Source organism: Styela clava, chromosome 11 (genome assembly GCF_964204865.1).
Source record: "Styela clava chromosome 11, kaStyClav1.hap1.2, whole genome shotgun sequence".
NCBI lineage: Eukaryota > Metazoa > Chordata > Ascidiacea > Stolidobranchia > Styelidae > Styela > Styela clava.
The window spans coordinates 4,597,872-4,620,538 of record NC_135260.1 but is presented as its reverse complement, the minus strand read 5'-3'; the positions used below and the strand labels follow the sequence as shown (position 1 = coordinate 4,620,538).

General features: G+C 33.7%; 1 protein-coding gene across 3 annotated transcripts; it reads left to right on the top strand.

Annotated features, from left to right (window-relative positions):
- Positions 1-10,026: 10,026 nt before the first annotated feature.
- LOC120348073 (uncharacterized) lies at positions 10,027-22,425 on the top strand. Of its 3 annotated transcripts, none has more exons than XM_078118132.1 (6): positions 10,027-10,725; positions 16,738-16,886; positions 17,321-17,453; positions 18,511-18,643; positions 19,940-20,043; positions 20,574-20,938. In XM_078118132.1, the coding sequence occupies exons 1-6, from the start codon at positions 10,677-10,679 to the stop codon at positions 20,801-20,803; spliced, it is 798 nt and encodes a 265-aa protein (XP_077974258.1). In that variant the 5' UTR covers positions 10,027-10,676; the 3' UTR covers positions 20,804-20,938. The 3 variants fall into 3 exon arrangements, with proteins under 3 accessions (XP_077974258.1, XP_039274121.2, XP_039274122.2); XM_039418187.2 differs by having other exon boundaries at positions 10,561-10,725; positions 19,940-20,104; positions 20,574-22,425; XM_039418188.2 differs by having other exon boundaries at positions 10,562-10,725; positions 17,321-17,441; positions 19,940-20,104; positions 20,574-22,425.
- Positions 22,426-22,667: the final 242 nt, after the last annotated feature.

Sequence of the window (22,667 nt, the reverse complement as noted above, 5' to 3'; positions counted from 1 at the left end):
ACAAAATAATAAAATTCGGATTTATATGAGTCAACAAAGAAATTTATAATATACTACTTGATGTAAAGTATGCTCGTGTCCACAATATTGTCATTATCTGTATAATAATGAACTCCGTTATAGGCCCGTAGTAATCAGTCCCTTTACACAACCTGATGTAAAATAGGCGAACAAAATTAGTTACCTTCATATTGGTACACATACTTCTGGAGCGCGATTTTTTGCGTAGTAGTATTCAAAATAAGCATTCGCTAAATTACATTTAACCTTTACAGGTGAGATTAACCAACTTATCATGTGGTCGTATAATATAAGACCCATAAGTATGATCCCTTCTTAGTCTTGCTTATTCATCCTACTTAACTCTTTGAACTCTGGCGGCTCAGAGCGAAGTTACTCGCTCACCCTGAAGGTTCGCGGCGCCGTATTGGTAGAACAAAAAAATAAGTCTAAATACGGGCTATTTGGCACGCTTATAATTTTTTACCAATTATAGGTAGCACGTTGTGTGACATTTCAATCGAAAGGAAATTTTATCGTGCATTCAGAATGTATTTTCCATTTCGAAATACATTTTGTCAAAATTAATAAAATTGACCCTAATCTAACAGTGATTTTTCTGCATGTATGTGAGTTTTGGCTTGAAATTTTGTTACTTTGGTACAAAATATACTGCCAATATTTGATGTTCATAAAGAGTTTTTTATAAGCGTTTTGTTGATATTCGAATTACTATTGTGGCTGCCATATAACCAATTTTATATTTAAATATTTAATTGTGTATCATTGTGTCGGGTGAACAACTTCGATAAGCGGCCATGACGCACTGATTACGCAGCTACGCAAAAGCCGATCACGTGACTACCGTCATGAAGCTGTTGATAAGTACGTCCGAAACGTATTGCGCGGCAAAATGCGCAAGATAACTTTCACGACGACGTTCTCAGCGTGACATCGGTCGCCGAATTTCGATATGATATTAACCCTGTATGGATTGAAGTACCGACGTCGAGTAATGCGTGCAGTAATAGCGAAGTGAAGGGAAGTTAATATCGTCATATAAAATTTCACGTGGAAAATGTTTTATTCGCCCATCAGTATTTGTTCAAATATCAACCAAAATAAGTACTTGCCTGCTCTGCAGATCAAAATATCTGATTGTACGAATGTTAGGCGAAGCAAGTGGATGGATCAATATCTGAGAGAACTAATAATGCAGAAAGAGCAACTCTTATTCCAACAAGATCATATGCGTCGCCAGAACTAGATACCCTACCGCAACGCCAGTTCTAATTTTAGATGCGTCGTATGATGCAAAATTCACATTATTGCCAAAAAACCAATCAAGCTGCTAAAGACAAAGCGTTGCTGAAACGATGCGAGACAGTATATAAGTACAAATACTGTAATGAGTACCTATGTATAGGTAACGAAACCAACAACCATGGGTATACCTGACACAACAAAGTGCAATATTGGATTTAGAATGTGTCTTTTATCTGCATAATATTTTCATGTTCTTCATTGTTCCGGGCACAACAAAGTGCAATATTCAATTTAAATTTTTTAGCAAGCAGTCTTTTATGTACTTACATTTTTCATGGTCTTTATTGTTCCGTTATTTGCTAATAAAATCACAATATTGTTCATATTGCGTATACGTAACCACAACTTAATGGGGCTTGAGCGGGCAGTCAAAGTCAAAGCGTAGTGCGAATTTTGAATGCGTAGCATCGGGTTAATTAATTACTTCCTGCGGACATTTAAATAATAACATCTCGACGTAACGTCATTGCGGATATCGTCACGTTTAGTTGCATTTGCGTAATATACGTAAAGTTGTGCGTGACGAGACGTAGCCTCTCTTCAATGAGAACATCATTTTGACGCAGCGTCGCTGTTAAATCACAGATAATCTAATATATTTGGCCATAAAATTTGAATGGCTCATCGTAAAATCGTTTTGGATACGTATATAAAAAGCTATTCAAATTCTCCACATATATTGCCGATTGAATATGTGACTATTTAGGCAAGAAGTCTGAATTCTTTATATTAAATATTTGTTATCATACAATAATTTCATACGCACTTTCAAATTGCCAATTTTACTGAAACATCGTATATTAGAGCACCGATATTTACAATATAATTAGTCCCAATAACAAGCTTTCATGCAATCTAAAATTTATTTAAATACTCATTGTGGTTCTTGAGATACGAGATCATAAAGTTGATTCCTTCCGACACGAAAAACAAGCCGGTAAACCGGCTTGCCGGGGCACAGAGCGTACTCAAACAAGCCGGTAAACCGGCTTGCCGGGTTCAAGCGGTTAACAATGAATCACATTATCTTCGAAATCCAATAAATACAGGTTAAGGTAAAAGCAATCTTAACAAATAGAAGATTATATGGATATGATTCCCACGACTGGACGTAGTTATATAATTTGCAAAATATATAATTACTAGAATCAATGTTGAAATATGTGGACACGAAAGCCAAAAAGAAGTACCGGTATTATCAAATCTTTTACAGTGCTGGTAGTCTGATCACCATATCACCGAGATCTGATTGTACAAAACTACGGCAAGCAATTTTTTTTTTTAGATAACGTCATCACACAGAACGAAGTGAAAAACGAATAACATAGAGCACACAGATATTTTAGAAATAAACAAATGTAATAGCCTTCTAGCAACAATAAGCTTTAACCAGCACTAGCAATTTTAAAGCAATTGGTCCAATGGGTAATGAGAAAATCGATTTCTTCGCAACAACATAATAGCAAACGATCTATAGGCCAATTTAGTGTCAAGTTAGTTAAATCAGAATTCTTTCCAAATTACTGAACTATTCGAACTTATTCGAATTGCAAAAATTGCAGTCGCTGTCACAGCCAATTCATCATAATCGTGTATTAAGCTTTTTTTAGGTGTATTTATGATGTGTTTAATTTCGTTGGTTCGTAGTGGTTAACAAGAAATCTGTAGTTGAAATGTGCTTGTGTAAAAAGCATGACTTTGGCAGACTAAACCTTGGCGAAATACGTTTGTTCCAAAGGGCAACCAGTATAACCCTTTGTAAGCTAATAAGATCACACACGATTGGAAAGTTTTGTCGAATGAATTTTATTAACGAATGTGCCTTTGCCAGTAACTAGATAAGATTTAAATAACTCATACTGAAATTTGGAATAAAATATTTCGTGCCGAGTTTGATTTTCAATTAGGACAGAGGAAAATAAAAGAAATATTCCTAAAAATTACCCATGGTTTCGGAATAGCTCAGCAAATTAGTAAGATCCAACTTTTGGTATGAGTATCAATACCTAGAATATAACGTGAACATGATGTATACATGTACTTTTTTTCGTGCGTGTGTTACTCACTAATTAACGAAACAGTACTTAAATATTGGGGCTTTTAGTGGATGTGATGTCATATTTTACAAAGTAAAAAAAGTCGGTGATCATGATACTATATCCGAAAATCATAACACGAATTCTAAGGTATTTGAAGTAAATTAGTTTTTGCCCCCATGGGCACGATCCTACGACTTAGTTAAGTATATGACTATATAAAACAGTAGTTCCAACCCTTTTATGGCTCGTGGCCTCCTTCCGGAGACTTTTAAAACCTCCTGTTTATCGTTCTAGTGGTATTTATAGTGTCATTGTGATTGATAGATCCCAAATTCCAATATGTTCAAACAATTCATGCTCAACAAAGTGAAAATACCCTGTGAAATAACCTTATCAAGCAATGAAACAAGGAAAACGGGGAGTTTTCTTGAAATGTGAAAAGTAAAATCAGTATTGCGCTGGGCATTGCGGCTCCCATTCAACTGCTCAGTGGCTCATTGGGCTCATAATTCCTTGAAAATTAAAAACTAAATTTTGGGTTCGGGCCCGAATCCTACCCGTAAAAATAAACCCGGTTCGAAAGTGTTGGAGGTAAGTGGCCTATAGATTCTATTCAATTGGAATGTTACTTCATTTGCATATAGTAGTATATAGACAAAATGGTTCCATTACATTTGAACCCACGTTGCTATTGCACCCATGGAATTTTTTTTTGTTTTTCTGATAATTGAACCCACACTAACCCTAACCCATGGGTTTTAGCTCCCGCATATAGATTGAACCCGTGGATATACACATGGGTTCAAATGTACGTGGGTTCAAATGTACGGTCACCAGACAAAATATACTGGTCACTTGCGATGGGCACAAATATAATTACGTATGTTTACTCAATTCGTAAAAATTCGTATTTAGACTTTGACTAATAATCACTGTGAAATCCCACATAAGTCGGCAGAAAATTAAACACTTTGAACTCTCAAATTAGGTATGACGTTATATTATATATATGTAATCGTTTACGCGGACTAAATTATCGTGAGTTTCTTGAATGCTTACTAGAATGATATAATTTGATAGTATTCAACAAATTGTTTTTATGAGTGTCGGTACACAGAACTTATCTGTATAGTTTTCATTTAAGTTTGTATGTATCTTGAACCACTCTATTACCTTTTCACCAATTCCTAATCAGTACCGTATAGTTTTGTGAGTTTTCAAAATAAATTACCTATCTATATAAATAGGCAATGAATATATCCATGTGTATGTTGGCTAACCCCGATAAAATACCATAGTTTGGGTGTTTGATGTCTTATTGATCAGAGTATTGGTAACAACAAAAAATATTCACAGGTTATGTAAATTTACACTTTACAATGCGGCACATGTAGATGAATGTGAAGTGAATTTCATTAATGGACATATTACCGCTACAAAGTTTCCCAAATATTAGGTAATATTCCATGAATGTTTTGCTTAATCTGTGTACTTAGGTACTGGCAGTCAAATATAGCAAGGAATTTATATTCATAGGAAATCTGAGCGCAATGTTCGGACTAATGAATTACATTTCAATGTAATTTTCGACACAATATTAAGCAAATGACTAAAAAAATAAACTAAAAATAAACATAGGTATAAATGAAGGCATAATTTAGACCGAAAATACACTTTTTGCATTATAATAAATTCGTTACCTTTCATGGGATATTTAAATGCCCTTCACTATGAAAGAGGATTCATTTTTCATTTCACGGCTCATAAAGAGGTGTTGCATGTATCTAATTCTTTGCAGAAATTTTAATTTGATCAAGTAAGAGGGCCGTGGTGGCTTTTAGTGGATAGATAAACTGACAGATGACCAATAAAATAATTTGTCGGGATAGAGTGTATCATTAAATTAATTTAGTAAATTATTTTTGAAAATGTTTGTTTTCGATCGAGAAATATTGTGCCAATTTGGGATATAAAAATTCAGCATGCTTTTCAATTGTATAGCGATTAGAATAAGTAGACTAATTCGGGGAATGAGTTCAATCAATGAGTCTAAATATAAATATAATTCATTATGTCTAAATTTAGAATATTTTGTTCTATTGACTAATTTACGATCTAACAAAATGTTTGTAATTCTACAAAGAAAAAATGTCACAGTAGTGCAAATGGCCTATTGTGATGAATAGCTTTTCGACGTCTTTTGTAAACAATTGTAATTTCGTCGTAAAATATGATACGTTGTTTAGTATTGTATATACTCGTTTTTGTAAGTGTTCATTTAATGCGGTAAATGAGAGGAAACGTCTCGATTTGCATATGTTTATAGCTAGAATTTGTACATAAAACGGTTGCGATATAGCTAGTAATAGTAATTTTATGCTTTTTTTAATAACCAATGAAAACACACGCTTTTCGCAAAGTCTATCAGTGTTAGCGGCATAACATAAAACAGTCACGTATGTATCATAACTGAAATACATCTAACGCACTCAGTGCAATTACAAATCAATAAATAAACAAAACTGCCCCGAACACTGAAGGAGAAAAATATTAGAATCATTTAAAGGTACTCCCGTAGTATGTGTACCAGGTTAGGGTTAGTCTAATATTTTATTCCGATTTTCCTTATTTGAGTTTCCAGCCAGGTGAATATATAGGTTTAAGTCCCTTTCCACAACTTGATGTAAAGTAGGCGAAAAAAATTAGTTACCTTCATATTGGTGCACACACTTCTGGAGCGCCCAATTTAATGTGTTATAGGCCATCTTACATATTACACCCTTAGCGATCATTTTCTGAAACAACCAGCATACATACACCTTTGCTGTCTATGGGTTTGTAAATTTTGTTACCTAAATAGGTATTGCGTCCTTATTACGTAAAGGAACATTACAGTTTGTTGTCAAATTATTACATATCCCTGTTGTGATTACGTATTTTAGATTGTTAGTATATCGTTCAATTTGAAGCAACAAACATATCATTAGTAAACCACACGTATCAAATTACAGTAAACAGTAGGTTTTTATATGTATACACGTACATATATATTTTTTCCATCACAGGTTCGCTCCCAATGAAGTTAAATTTTTAAAAGAATCCTAATTGTTTGGTTCGCGAGACCGCTTTATAAATTGGGAAACAAATGCCAAACTTGAAAATTTCTTTCCAAAGACAATAACTTCTTGAGTAGTCGGTTTCTTCTTGTGAAGAGTACTGTTTGAATGCCCCATAAAAATGTATTTAACTGTTATAAATCATCAAATATTCCATGGCATATGGCAGAGTTCCTGGGCCTTTGCATTCACTATACCGTTCAGACTGTGATAAAGTTTCCTGATTGGTGCAAAACAATCTCCTTATCTGTGTGCAGAAGATGTATAAAGTACAAAGATGAGTTTATAGTCACGTGATCTACTGATTTTCGCGTACCGTAAACATGTTGAAACTCATGATAGCATATAAAATTACTTAAACAATTGGAAACAAATCGATTTACGGCTTTAGTATCGTGTACGTGCAAGCGAGAAAAATCAGCGGACTGGTATGGTTAGATAGGCACGCTTCGCTAAACATGGGAGCGATATTGCATTATATGGGCACGAAAACCAAAGCGAAGCAGTAGTCTAACTTTCATTTTACTGTACCGGTACCGTCAAAAAAACTTTCTACCATCGCGTAGCGAGAGAAGTAGCTCGAGAAAGGTTGAATAACCGCTACAATTAATTTGTATTAATTTTCAATAGTTCATCACAAAAAATTTCGACGTGAAAAACAAATGACATAGAACGCACAGACATATTTGCAATAATTAAAATACCTCCTAGCAAAAAATACAATCTTTTCACTGAAAATTTCAAAACAATTAATCCAGTATTAATTAAGAAAAGCAATTTTTCCATACGAAAATAGCAAGAAGAAAATACCGACAAAAACAACAACTTTATAACAAAACGATCCATATGTACATATAGTCTCAAATAAGGATTTTAAACTAACGTTTCTCTCGTAGAAGAGATAGAGGAAGGAGTACGTGACTTCTGTGTATTATTGTCAATACTTATTTATATCTGCAACGAACATGATTCAACTATTTTTATATTTTATGAGAGTGTTTAATATTTTATGAAGGAAGCAGTGACAGGGTGAATAGGTCGGTGACAATACGGGGTCGTCGGAGGCAAAAGGTTTCATATATCGAACCTTTTATTGATTTAACATTTTCGCTATTTTAGCAGTGTCAGTGATTAAAATGGTGTTTACTGGTAGATGAGGTAGTGACATTTGGAAAATACCTTAAACTCTTTCTTTGTCGTGCAATTAAAAAGCCCTGCTGCACACTAACGCATGTGTTAATGTTGGTGTGCAGCAGGACTACTGGATTGCATAGTATTATCGTGTTTATTCCTGATACAGCATCCTTGCATTATAAACATACGGATCCATCAGCGCAAATGCATTTCGGAGGGATTGGGAGGTGGTCTCGTTTAACTCTGGTGACTTTTTCGTTGGTGTTTTCATACATTCATTTTGTGGTACCAGTACGTTATAAGGATTGTTTTTGTTATTACATCCTTGTGCTGAGTTAAAAGGAGTAGGCAGTTTTGCATTCCGAAGACATTTTCAAAACCCCAATGCCCGAAATTTCTATTAACATATTCCATTTCTTTTAATTAATATAATCTTATAATTCATTGCGTTTTATAGGCCAAGTAGACAATGTAAATAATAGTGAATAATATTAGAATGATATTAACAAAACGAGATGCTGTCAACTGATGAAAAAGTGTTCACAGTCTCGGTATGAAGTTGTTTTATAAAAGTATTATGTAACATCGATAATTTATACTAGAGGTTATTTGTTCAGTGGACGTGCATTGAGCGAATTTCATTGATAGGAATGACGAAAAACAATTTTATCATTCTAAAAATATTTTTAAAACCCGAAACCGAAGTATTTAATATTTTTTATATTGTTTAGTCATTTTATTTATTCAAATTCGTCACTTGACATAAAATATCCAAAATATCAAAGTAATAATATTTATGTTCCCCCTATTTTTGAGACAGGTGAGATGGAAGTAAAAATATTTTTGTCTTAAAAAATGTTTAACTGCGATGTCACATATTTTCGATAATGTTTCTGTATGCACGTTGGCATAATCAGGTTTGGTTTAATGAGGAATTACCCCCTTCTTCGTGTAGTGTTTTGCACAAACAGTTTATTAGCCATTGAATAAATACGTGTGTGATATTGAAACCATGAAACGGCTGGTGTGTAAAACTTTCAAGACAATCTTGGCCCAAGTGTTTCATGCACATACCCGAAAATTAAAATCGATATCACAATGCACTTTCAAATATGTTTCCATCGCCAAGTTTCGGCATGTGGATCGTTCATTATTCGACCCCGCTGGCAAACATACGATAAAAGACAATGTTCCAATCAGGTCTCATTATATTTTTACCATCCGCCGAGATAAATATAAATAATGTTCTATACCAGTGGTTCCCAACTTTTTATGGCTTGTAGCTCCTTTTCAGTGAATTTTAGCACTCTTTGCCCACTGCTTATCATTCCAGTGGTATTTATAGTGTTGTTTTAACATTTATAAATTCCAAATCCCATATTGTTTAAACAATTCAAGCTCAACAAAGTGTAACATCTTGTGAAATTGTTGGGTCATGGACCCGGGTTGAAAACCGCTTATCTATCCCAATATTATTATGTGAAACTTAAACCTAAGAAAGGGTTTAATACATCATACGAAGTCTTGAAAATGAACCTACACAACTCATAACGCTGACAGATACTTCTGATTAAGTTTCCAAAAATATAATCAATGGATGTTCATCATCTGCTAGGGATTAATTTTGACGATATTTTCGATTGCAAAAGAGAGAAATTAACGCTTGAACGAGACGTCTAGAGATTGTAAAGTCTGTGACGCAAAACGTTATCGAGATGTTTCTAAAAGCGATTCTCTGTTATTGATTAATATTTTGATAAGGTATTGCATGTTAATACTCCTATCGTTGAGACTTGCTGTTATAATTGATGGTTTAGGATTGGTACAGATTGTACAGTTTGACGCCTTCTTTGAAACTCGAATGAAAGAATTCTCAGTTTTAAAATAAGCTACTGTTATTGCCAAATAGCATTCTCTCTCAAAATTAGTTGCTATAACTGTACAATCCTACTTTGTCGTACGATTTATACAAAAACATTGCTATTTTGGACCCAATAAAGCTATAGACAAGTGATAATTTAAAAGTAGGGCAAGGGAGTTAAAGTTGTGGAAAGCAAAATCTAATCATACATAATACCTAATCATATTGCACAAGACATTTAACACGGTAGGCTAAAATAGTTAGGCCCAATACACTAATCATTTAGGTCTATATGAAGTTACTATGAAATACTCGTTGAGTTTACGTACTATTTATTCGTATGAGGAATGTGTCTTTTTTCTTTCAACACTTTTAATTCTTATCAAATTCTCTCGGTTAATTTTTGCAAAAATTCGTAATTCAGTATCCGATATTCGAGAGAGAAAATCAACTAACGACGTAGTATGCGGTAATCTTAACCACAGATCAAACTACGTCTCAGGTTTCGAAACAAGCAGGAAAAAATGTTGTATATATAAGAAGCCTGCCAAGAATTTATAACGGAGACAACACGCGTAGCGTGCTAGGTTCAACAGAACCTACAGATCTCACGTGGGTTTAAGTATCGCTTTACAATTCCACGTATGCGTTTGGCAATTACTTGGCAAGCATACGTGCAATGTAGCTGCTATATACTAGGTAGGCGAGTCGGTTATCTCATTTGCAGTTCCCAGAGGCATTGTTAGCCCGTTGAAATTGCAGTGATTTCAAATATTAAAGTTACCTTATATTGTATGGAATTTGTAGAGTGGTATGCAATTATATAACGCTCTGCATAATTTGTGCTTGAATTAAGGATAAAATGTATTTCTGCTCATTGTTAGGTTCAGTACAAAAATATATCATTTAAGATTGTTGCATCTCTAGTTTTTTTTTAATTCAATGTGTAGTGCAAGAAAATATCGCATCACAAAGATTTTTCACTTTCTTGTGATTAGGTTAGTGTATAATGCCAGGGCAATGTTTTATTGTAGAAATTGTGATAAAGTTTTATCGCTACTTTTCTTTAATCTCATATTTTATCGAACGGCATTGCTTTTGTAGAAAAAAGTGAATATAACTTAAACCTATTTAATAATATTAAAAAAAAGAATCGAGGATTATTTTTGTTTGCATCGTCGACAAATCAAGAGCTGAAGAATGAATTCAAAATTATTTATTTTATTGATCTGCTTCGCTTCACTATTGGGTGAGTTTTCAAAGTACATGTTTAGATGTTTTCATGTTGACAAAAAAATCAATTTTACTTGAAATATGGATAAAATAGGTTGAATGGATTTAACGTTTGCTGTGCTTCATTTCTGCCTATCTTTTAGTATCCCTCACGACAGCTATAATTTGAGTATTTGAATATTCTTGTTTCAGCAAATTTTCGAAACTGTTCAAATTTTATTCGTTTTGAAAGCGCCATGAAATTCGTAAATATCAAAAATTTTAAATTATTAACATTAGGCAATCTTCACATAGAGCTCTTTTTTTTTAAAAAAAAAAAACTATTTTCCAGTGGACATAATTTTACATGTGTCTCATTTACATTTATATTATTGGAATAAAATTTTTAGTTTGTTCACTTCGAAATCTCGTAAAAATATTATGCTTGTATTTTACTATTGAAACAAGAATAATTAGTTTGCCAAACTCCTTGAATTGCTCGTTCCGTAATGGAGTAGTGTTAGATTGTTTCAGATCGCCACTCTTGAACTTACTTAGTAATTTGGTAGTTTGTCCTAATATTGATTCAACCTAGTTAAAAGATTATGTACATTGCTTGAATCATTTCCCAATAAATAACATGTTATTATTTCTGAATGATATCATTGGAAACAATTTGTAACTATTTAATTACATTTAATTGAGAGTTACTTGTTGAACACTGAAAATTGGTCAATATTCCCACTAAACGGTATCTTTAAGCCAACAACTGGTAAATATGTTCCAAAATGACAATAACTACAGTTTATTTGAAGCGATGTTAGAACATTTTATTTCTAAATAGATTAATTCTCGCTAAAATTATAGTTCTGGTCCAAATGATACCTTTAAACAGTTTAATTTTGATGTTCAAATTATGAAGCTACATCATTTTGATACCTCGACTTATTGATTTTTTAATTTGTGTCAATAGGTAGTGAATATCGGTGATGACATCTGGATGCCTGTAAATATCAATAGCATAACTTAATCATGTTCTAAAAAAGTGGTTAGTTGTGTGAATGTATCTAATAAAAAAAGTTGAATTCACATATATTTTAAAACAATAGTTGTACGCAAAACACAATCGATAGTTGATGTATATTTAGTACATGTTTCAACAGTGTCTGTCGAGTTAAATTATTCCAATTTTAGGTCATTTCGGGGCGCTCCAGAAGTGTGGGTACCTATATAGAGGTAACTAATTTTGTTCGCCTACTTCACATCGAGTTGTGTAATGAGACTGAAACCTATGAACAGGGGGAATATTCACTTGGCTAACATAGACAGTCCCCGAACTCGTAATAGAACTAAAATAAGGAAAAACAGAATAAAATTATGACCTGGCCCTAACCTGGTACACATACGACGGGAGTACAGTTGGACCTCATGAAGTAGGCGCACCAAGATGTACCGAAATATGTATAGATTTTACAATGTTATTTACAAATGTTGTTATTCATGCTATCGAGAGTGTGGGTTGTTGCACCTGGCTATGATATGTCAATACATGTAATAAACATGTTTGTTTTGAAGATTTAGACCTGCTTGGAATTTGCAAATATAGGTCAAGTGGAGATATCACTCGAATTACCGCGAATTTGATTAGTAACTGACTAGAGAGTGGCAAACAAAACCACTTCTGAAATAAAAATAAAATTTTTATCCTGTTGTAATATAGTTGTTGAGACAGGTATACAATTTTGATTTCTGTGTTGATTGGGTTTTGTGCTCAAAATAATTTGACTTCTAACTGGTGAATTTTCCTGAAATATTTATAATTTTTTTGTAAGGTCATATTAATTATTATCACGTACTTGGGTCTATGAGATTACAAACTCATTATGCATCTAACGACATGCCAAGAACTATAAGTAGTTACCCGAAACTCGAATTTGAAAATGCGATCCTTCATTTCAATGACATATAGATTATAATATATCAAAAGTTTAACCCCCCGTGAAGTACCGGTCTGAATATAGCGATAATGACACATACAACCACTTCATTAGGGATATCTCAACCAAAAATAAACGTTATGTCCACATACATAAAACCTCATTCTTCTTGTTTGGTTAGCCATTACGGTTGCCAGTTTTTTACATGTTCCAGACGATATATAAACGATAATTGTCTCTGAATTGCTGTCTACGTTCACACAAAGGAATTTTATATACCTCAAAAAAAAATCAAAGATTTCAACAAAAACTTTACGTCAATCAGATATATTATCTTATTCACCCTCGATGAAACAGACTCGTCATTTATGTCAAATCTGAGATGGGCTTGCTTGAGCGAGCCGCCAGTATGACGAACCATATTGACTCATTTTTAGCAAATTTTTGTTTGATTGATGCCTAGATTTTTTGTAGCAGACATCTAGACTATTTTTCGTTAACACTTACAGTAAATTGTGGTTACCACACGTGGTGCGGTTGAATAAACTTCAAACAATATATTGAAATAAGTATATTGGACATTGTCTAGAGCGGAAAGTCTGATAAATCACAGACGATATCATAAGCTTTTAGGTTTTAAAAAATCGAGTTCATACGAGAATTCACTGGAATATAGGACTTTGCGTCTGCGTGTGCGAAATCTTCGATATATTATTAAACAAATACATTGATAAACAATGCTATAAGTTTCTAGTTCGACAATATTGCCATGCATAGATGTGAATACATTTATAAATTCAATACAGTTAGACCAATTGCGTTTTGTTGTATTCTTCAATTTACTATTTTACCTCACTGACTATCAATAAACGATTTTGTTCAAACATTCCGACAAGGCGGACGCATCTTTTAAAGCCCGATAAATTACTAATATAATTTATTTGTTCAAGATTAAGCATATGCCCCGTTAAAAACCAGAGATGGTAAAGCAATGTCGGAGGACATCAAATACATTTTTGATGTTGTTAAAGGAAACCTTAAAGGCTTGTGTAACCGCTATATAAAGGGTGCATACTCCTGAGACAGATTCAACATTAAACATAGCTCAGCCTTCCTAATTGTTTGCAATTTATTCTGCAAGTTTTTTTCGAATTTATTCGTTAAATTGTTTATCGCTTACGCACATTAGTGTTCACTTAAGAATACTTTTAAGTGACATATATCTTCTAAGAGTATATTTTTTGGACTTAGCCTTGAGCAGATATTTGAATAAAAAATGTTCAAATAGTCATTTATTTGTTTTATATGTAAGACTATTTAATTTTAATTAGAATCTGTCATAATATTGATCAATTGAGAGTTGAGACTACATACAACGTAAGATGTATTTCACGTTTGATTAAATTGTCTTGATCTAGATCTGAGTAGATACTTTTGTGAAAATGTTAGCACGCCTTCTTCAAATTTTAATTTATGTGACTTTTCTATGCATAACTATTGTAATTGAAACCAAGATGGAAAATAAATAATTATTCAACTCCTTTTGAAAGATGCACTTGACGTACCGTGAAATTTTCCTCGCAGAAATGATTAATGGTTTACCAAAGCCTACTACTTAGTTTGATTATTTGCCCATTTCCTGAATTGTAAGATGATAACATGGTTTTCCATAAAAGGTCATTTCGACCACGGGCTTCATGACATCATAATATTGTTACCCACGTGTGTACTATTTACACACAATCACCTGTTGGAAATGTAAATGGTGACGAAACAATTACCCGTGACCGCTTTTATGTCATTCTCCCACGACGAATACCGCATTTCACGTTTTACTAGCATGGCCGTATTTAAAATGGAACATACCATCCAGCATGGTCTAATGACTTTACCAATTGGTTTAGGAAATAAGCCGCAAACTATTGAATTTCTAGTCAGCTGTGAAAAACATTTATCAAATTAGTCAATAAAATATTGTTCGTTATGAAATAGCTTCAAGCATTTTCACAGTTGACGTTGAAAACTTATGTGACGACACTTTATTTTACGCCGAATGCCTTTGAGAAAGCCGGGCAACGAACGAATCAATAATATGCCGAAGGCAAAGGAAATTTATAGTGTATAATATACACTGTATATAATATTTCACAAATAACGAAACCTAATGAAATTTTTATGACGAACTCATTGTAAACGACGTAAACGATGCATAAATTCTGTCATTTGTTTTTGTAATCGGGAGATGAACTTTTGTGAATAATCTTTGCTATTCGTTAATTTCTTGTTCCCCGTGACTAAAGTTATACCACATTTTGAAAAACGAGTGATAAACTGACATTGAAATGTCTTGAAAGCAACATTGACAAATACGTTTCTTCCCATATTATACATAATTTACTATTCTTGCTATTTATTATAATGGGTTATCTTTCTCTGACTGATTTGGGCATGATGGACGAATAGTTTGTCTTTCAAAATTGCAGATTTTTGTGACTATTTTGTAATACTACTACTTGGCTCAAATATCTGTAGTGTAGTGTCTGTAATAACTCTGTAAAACAAGTTAAACATCTGCTGAGGGTGTTGATGAATAGTTTTGTATACAATACATCTTACACACTTCCTCATAGTTTTGGGTAATCATCCTTTTTAGTCATTGACCGCGGTGTTTAGATATTGCGCAAATTTTGAGAAATTTTTGACACATTCTTGAGGGAACACAATATTTCGTTTCATTTTTGCGATCAATTAGGGTACATTTCCATTTCTAGAATAATAATGTTTTTATACTTTCGGTATATTAATTTGGTAGATATATTACTTTCTTTCCTTTTAAGAGTAAAAAAGCTTTCTGGTACGTGTTACTGATATTTTTATCGCTTCTGATCATCTATTGAGTGCGCGTGATTACCTGTGTACCACAAGTTATCAAAACTAAACACTATTGAATGATGTTTGTCATTGAAATTATTTCTTTCTGAAGAAAAAGTAATTTGTCAAAGTCGCTCTGATTTAAAATTATCGTCCAACTACGTATATTATTCCATATTCACTTCTATTCAAATCAATACGATGAAATGAATTCAAATTCTCCCCACAAATTAGAATAATACTAGTTTTGAGGAAAATTGAAATAGTTCTTCCCTATTTTGTTTACCAATGGAAAAAACAGCTACTTGATTAAAAAAATCCCGGTCTTTCACGCATTTAGGTAATATGATATTGATTCAATACACATGAGGCGTAAGATACACTTTCAACTATCAAAGTTGCTTTCCATTTAATCGCCATTACGAAACATAAACGTACGTGCCTTCATGCATATCCGTTGTGGTTTCTAAACGCAGACGAGGTTGGCCGATACGTTAACTCCCTTCCTATCCCATGAGTATTTAGTGTCAATTTCTCTTTCTCATCGAAGAATTTTCTAGCATGTTCCTTGTACTTGTCAGCATTTGTGAACCCCCTGTTTCTCATTGAGATTTGTACAATTGAGATTTTCTAACGGCAAGTACAACTTGAAAAATATTCACAAAATTTTGTTTTATGTTATATCAAAGTAACGCGTATAAAGCATATATTTCTCTTTTACGAGTTGAACAACTACAAATTTTTCAAATTGACTAACATTTCTAAAAATGTTAAACATATATTAAAACAAAATTAGCTTTTTCAATAGCCAAGATTGTGAACTTTTTACTTTTTTTCTCTTATATTAAGAGTCTTCGGTTGAAATGTTTTTCGGTACTCCTGCAGTGTGTGTGTGTGTGTATCAGGTTAGAGTAGGGTTAGGCTTAGGGTTTTTCTTTTTTCAGTTCTATTACGAGTTCGAGGACTCTCTGTGTTAACCAAGTGAATATACCCCCTCACATAGGTTTCAGTCCCTTTACACAACTAACTTGCGTAAAGAAAGCAAACAAAATTAGTTACCTCCATATTGGTACACATACTTCTGGAGCTACGTTTTTTCTCTACAGTTTCAACAACTATATTCCGATGTTTTCAATAACACAAACTAACCACATTAATATCATTGTCGACTTGTTCAATGTCTTGTTTAAGCAAAACTACAAACTTTTCCCCGAAAAATAAAAATATTCTTTTTATTTCAGCACTTTCAAGTGCAGCATCATGCGATGCTCAAGGTCAGTGCAAGTACGGTGGAAGATGTGGGCCTAATAACCAATGTATTTGTCCAATGAATTGTAATCCACCAACATGGAACATGAACCCTGAGCAACTGTACTGCTCGCCGAAGAAGGTAAGTCTAATTCATTGGTAAGCCTGAGAAATTGCGTCGGCGTCAAGCACTTGGACCGAATTTCGTTCCATAAGTACTTTCTGACGAGATTTAATATTTGGCTTCCGCGATTCACCTAGGCTTTCCACCATAAAATTACAAAATTGCCTTATAATATAACATATAATATAACAAAAGCATAGAAATATTTTTTTTCATAATTTCAACATTGTCTATTCCTTTATCTCCGGACCAAAGAATATAATATATTTGGAAATAATAAGACCATATATTACCGAACATGACTATACGCAAACACACTAAAGTTTAATATCAATCTTTCGCGATTCGTCAATAACACTTTCTACCAAAAAATGCTCTAACTCTATTTGCCAAACATAGCTATATAATTGTTTTCCTCCATAATTTTATTATTGTTTATTCCTTTCTCTCAGGGTCAAAGGCCGAAAATATTTTGGAATATATGCTTTGTTATGGCAGAAGCATGCGAGCTGCAGAGAGACGTTCCTTTGATAAAATTCGATTTCAAGAAACCGATATCTAAGCAATGCCAAGGTACTGAGGAAGGTTAGGATAACTTAAATTGTTTATGCTTGGCCATCTGCTTAAAGCGTAAACACTGAGACAACTCGTGTTTGTATAGTAAATATCGCACTCTTTATGGATGTTTACTTGGAGTCTCGAATGGTGGTGGTCACATTACTGATAGTACAGTAACCAGAACATTTTACTGCAAATGATTCTCGGTGAATATTAATTGACACCCAGTCTTGAATTCTATACTGTCGCTTGGTGGAAGCAAATTTCTTGGCTTGGTGTGCTTTAATAAAATAAGTTTTATTTTTCGAGTTTCGTTGATAAAAGCATAAGCGGTGTGCAAGTGCAATTTTATATCATTGTGGAGGGTACTTTATAAGCTTTTTAATAATACCACATTTTATGCATATCGACAGATTATGATGAAGCCTTTCAAAATTTCCATCAATTTTTAAATTGAATGTCACTCTCTACCAATAAAATTATTTTGCATTCGCATAGGTTGCAAATTTTCATGGGTTTTAACTTTTAATCCCTATGTGTGGGTGGTGAATAGTTTTTATAATATTTAAATTGCCTCATTATTATATCTTCTGATCCGATTTTGTCGCTCTTTTTTTACTAAGCTTTAACTAACTTAAGGCTGGATTTATTTGCAATTATTTGGCTTTACTAGCTTACATATAAACTCCGTCAGTTTCAAACTTCAAATGTCACTTCTGCTAAGCTAAAGTTCACATCGCATTGAGTTATTTACAAGTTTTCAAAAAAGCTATAGTGAAGTTCAAAAACCACTTCGATTCCCTTCTATGGATGGTTTGCTTACAAACAAGTCATAAGATTTCTAACATAAGCCCTAATTAAGAAAGTCTGCTAGGTAACCATTCTTTATATTTGTTTGCATAAATCGTTGGAGTGAGTGTGATGCATTTTTAATTTGTTTTTCACACTCGTGCATGTGAGCCATAAGATTTCATTTTCTAAAGACTGTGATTTTGATTTCATGAATATTGCCACATTACATTTGGAAGCAATAGATCATGTGCGTGTATGTTGGAAAATTTCATAATCCTTTTTCATATTTCAGCAAAGAATGCCCAAACTTGGCATCTGTGCCCTAAACCAGAGGACTTTATGGGACCGTGCGGCGGCACATTAGATCAAAGCGTCGATGGCGGGGTTTGCCTGAAAGACAAAAATACTCAGGAAACGCGATGCGAGTAAGTTGAGCCTCTATTTCTGCTTCAAGTCTCATCAGTATCTACTAACGCAAATCCCACTTTATAATTCTTTATGGTGTCAGACTGTCAGTCAGTATATATTGTCATTTTAGTGATCGCCCGTAGCTTCGCTGAGGAATCATTCTCCTGAGTAAGTTCTCGTGAACTTGCTTTGAGCAAATATTTTTAAAAATATGAGTGCAATAATAGCATAACCACAAGATATTTTCTCATTTGGACAAGGGACGCCAGCCCACAATCAGAATATGTTAATTATCTGATTCATCCGAAATTGCATCGCACACTTTTCAAATGCCCCTTCGTCGTTATCGGAATAGTTTTGTCTGACCGAAGTCTCAAAGAGGCGCTCCATCCTGTGATAACTCTATCGTAGTACAACCATTTCACATAGACCGCAAGGGCCACCAGTCGCAATCAAAGTATGATGAAGGGTTGATTTCAGAGAAATTGTTTCATGTGCCATTAAAATCAGTATAGACCCTGTGTTACCTCTATCTCAGTACAATCATTTCACACTGACCGCATTCCATTACAATTAATTTGTTTACCAAGCGACGAAAGATTGTACTATTTGTATTCTCCAGCTGTTCAAATAGGCTTCCGACATATAGACAAGACATGTCGAAATCAAAATCCAACAGATTGTCAGTTGTCACAACCCCCACGGCTTATTTTTAACTTTTAAATAATTCTATCGACTTTGATGTCAGTTAATTACATAAATGTTGCAAATTTAAAAGCCGAAAAGCGCGTAGGTATGTTTGAACTGTGTGTGACTCCTTGTTCGGTTTCAGGAGTTATAAATTGAAATATATTTACGTAATTCGTTACTAAATCTTCCTTCGATATACCGTTAGTGGATCCTCGAGTATAGTGCACGATGACATTATATCAAGAATAAAAACGTTTAAACGTTTTAACTAGCTTGTATTGATTCATACTCTTGCTGATATGTGCAACTGATATTTGCATATTGTTGGATGATGAATTTTCTTGACCGAGATTCAAAAGCCCTGTTAGAGATCGAAATAGATTTTTTGTATCAAAAATGGCAAAATATTTTTAGGTGTGTTCACTATATTAATCGATTATCTCAAAATGTTCGAAACAAATGAATAAATCACATTTTACATTTTCAAAGTGCTTCGTTCCTTATTATTGTGTCTTGTTACTAATAGTTGCCACAGGGCTCGCAAGACATGGAAAAGCTTTCAATTTTTCAGGTTTAGACATTGCAATTACTCTACCATTTTCTATAATACTTTTTTGTTACAGATGTCCACAAGGAAAATTTGGATTGAATTGTGACCAGAAGATAGTATTGCTGAATTTAGACAAGGGGAATGTAACAGACGAAGAAAACGACACTAACTTGATAGGTGTGGGCCTTGGTGCTACTCTAGTCGCCGGAGTGCTCTTAGGATTATTTGCACTAATAAGGTAAAACTAGCAAGAAATAATATTCTCTAAAAACATCAAATTCTTGAGCACTTCGTGTACTTCAATTTGGCTTATGTTCAATCCAATTCAAAACGTTTTTATTCGTGGTTTACAATTAGGAATTAAATGCTATTTGAAGCAATAAATAAGCACTCTGCGGTGCGTGCCTATTACATTATAATGCAGATTTCCTTTTTAAAGTTAACCCTACAAATGTGCTTTGCTAGTCTCGTAAGCGTTATGTTGTAATTATCATTCATTGGTTTCATTGGTTTTTCGCAGCATTTGCTTCTTAATTAACAATTTCTTTTGAAGTGGGTGCTGTTATTTGCTTCAAGTACAAAGGTGTTTAAGTCGTTCAATAAATTCTAATGTCATTTATTTTGCTTTTTCCTAACTTTTAATACGAAAGAATAAGCGTTTGGCACTGCTTTTGTACAGTTTTCCAAGATTCGACTCATTTTTGCAGGTTCCGTAAGCGAAAACAAAACATCGATATCGAGAAACACGACGCTGACGTTCTCCCTGATTCAAAGATTGCTGAGTTCCAAAACAACAGATGTGATTACCACAAAGACAACAATTCAAACTGGTCCAACAGAAATTGCATTGTCGAAATCGCAAGTGATATTGAGAACGTCTCGACGGATCAGACGAACTCAGCGGCGTCGCAAGGCTCTCCGAAACGGCAAAGGTTGAGTGGAATTTCCGCTCATATGCCTGGTGATAATAATAATAACCAAGCTGAAAAGTACGAACGAAAAAATCATTCTAAAAACACAAAAGTGGGATTAAACGCAGACGAAGGAGACATTACCAAGAACGCTGAAGACAGCTAGCTTCGCGGTCGTGCAAAAATGTTAATCCATCTTCAGAGACTTATGCAACGACGCGAGCAGAAACGCTTAAACTTTGCGAACATTGTTGACACGAACAACAAACTCACAAATAATAAAAACCACAGTATTATTTTCCAGCTTGCGTATAGCAAAATACCAAACAGCTTCAAATCCGAGCCTACAGCCTTGCCTTGTTTAAATTTAAAATAATCGACTGCATTTGAACTTTTTGACGTTCAGATTTCTAATATTTATAGAGCAATTTTCCTTTTTTAATTTTGCTGCATTACGCGGCCTGCTAGTCAGGACGGTTGCTAAGGGTATGGATTATAAACATTCTAACATAAGCTACCTTATATATGCCCAGCCATGGGCCTAAGATGTCTTTTCTTTGAATATTGAATGAATTAAGTGCAAGCTTTTGCTGAAATTTTCAGGTGTGTGTTTCTAAAAAATGACTGATATTATTCAACATTTTTGAATTTTTGACTGGAAATCTTTTTTTTCCAGTCTTAAAATTTGTTACAATTAAAGTTGTTTATCTTTGCTCAAAATATACCCTATGCTTTCAATACTATTTGAACGGTAGTCTTTGATTAATGTTAGAACAATTTTCACGCTTAATCTGCTGACATATTCCATACTCTTGCAACCACCGCAAAATACTTTTTATACTTATAAAATATTATTAATATATCAGCATTTGATATGCTTTCTTATAAGTTCCGTATCCTACTGTGCTTAAGCTGCTTTTAGCTTTTATATTTTAACTTTTCGTATTCTCTTTTTGTGTGGTCACTATTCTATATTTATCTGCTTTTCAAATACATTCCTGTAGTAGAAAAATTTACATCATTTATTATCTGAGGGTATTGCTAGTACTGATTTATGTTATGAGAAAAAATCTAAATATGAATACCCGTTTCAAACTCAACTTCAATTTCTTCTATAATCTTATTCAATTTTCTAAATGAAAAACCTAATTCTTGAAAGGCCCATGGTCTTCCTTCAACCTAAATTTCAATTTGAATAATTTAAACAGGAATTTTTCTCAAAGTGTTTATAAAAAATAGGGAAATCTAAGCCACTTGAGCCAGTCGCGTGGAATATAAAATTTTCATCAAAGGACATTCGAAAAAGGATTGAATGTGTTCTTCAATTTACTTAATACTTGATATAAAAATCAGAGAACGAAGACACTGAGTGGGTCGTATGTGTAACATGCGCCTCTCTCGGTCTTCTATTCCAGTTCCGTTCAATAATATGTTTTTTGTATGTCTGGTGATACGTCATTTTAGGGAGGTTTAATATTTTAACGAAGTTTTGTCTAAAATCTGCATTTAGCCAAAATAATGATTTTATATTGTCTATAAATAGTGTTGTCTTTACCGTTATAGTGTTATTTACGAAATAAAAATAATAGGACCAATTAAATTTTCATGTGTTTTTATATTGTATTGTGGAATAAAAGACAGAAAGCGATATATGACTACATATATATAACAACTAGTCGGGACAATGCTGGGGATAATAGACGACATGGAGTCAGAGAGGCAGCATTAGGAACCCGGGTTAAAGATTATAAATACTTACAAAGAACGGGGATGCCATAATTCGCAACCCGCTATCAGCTGATATCCAAGCATGATTGCGTATCACCCTTGTGTTTCTGAAATAGAACGAGCAGAAACAAAACGCCGTATTGGTGCTATAATACGTTAGAA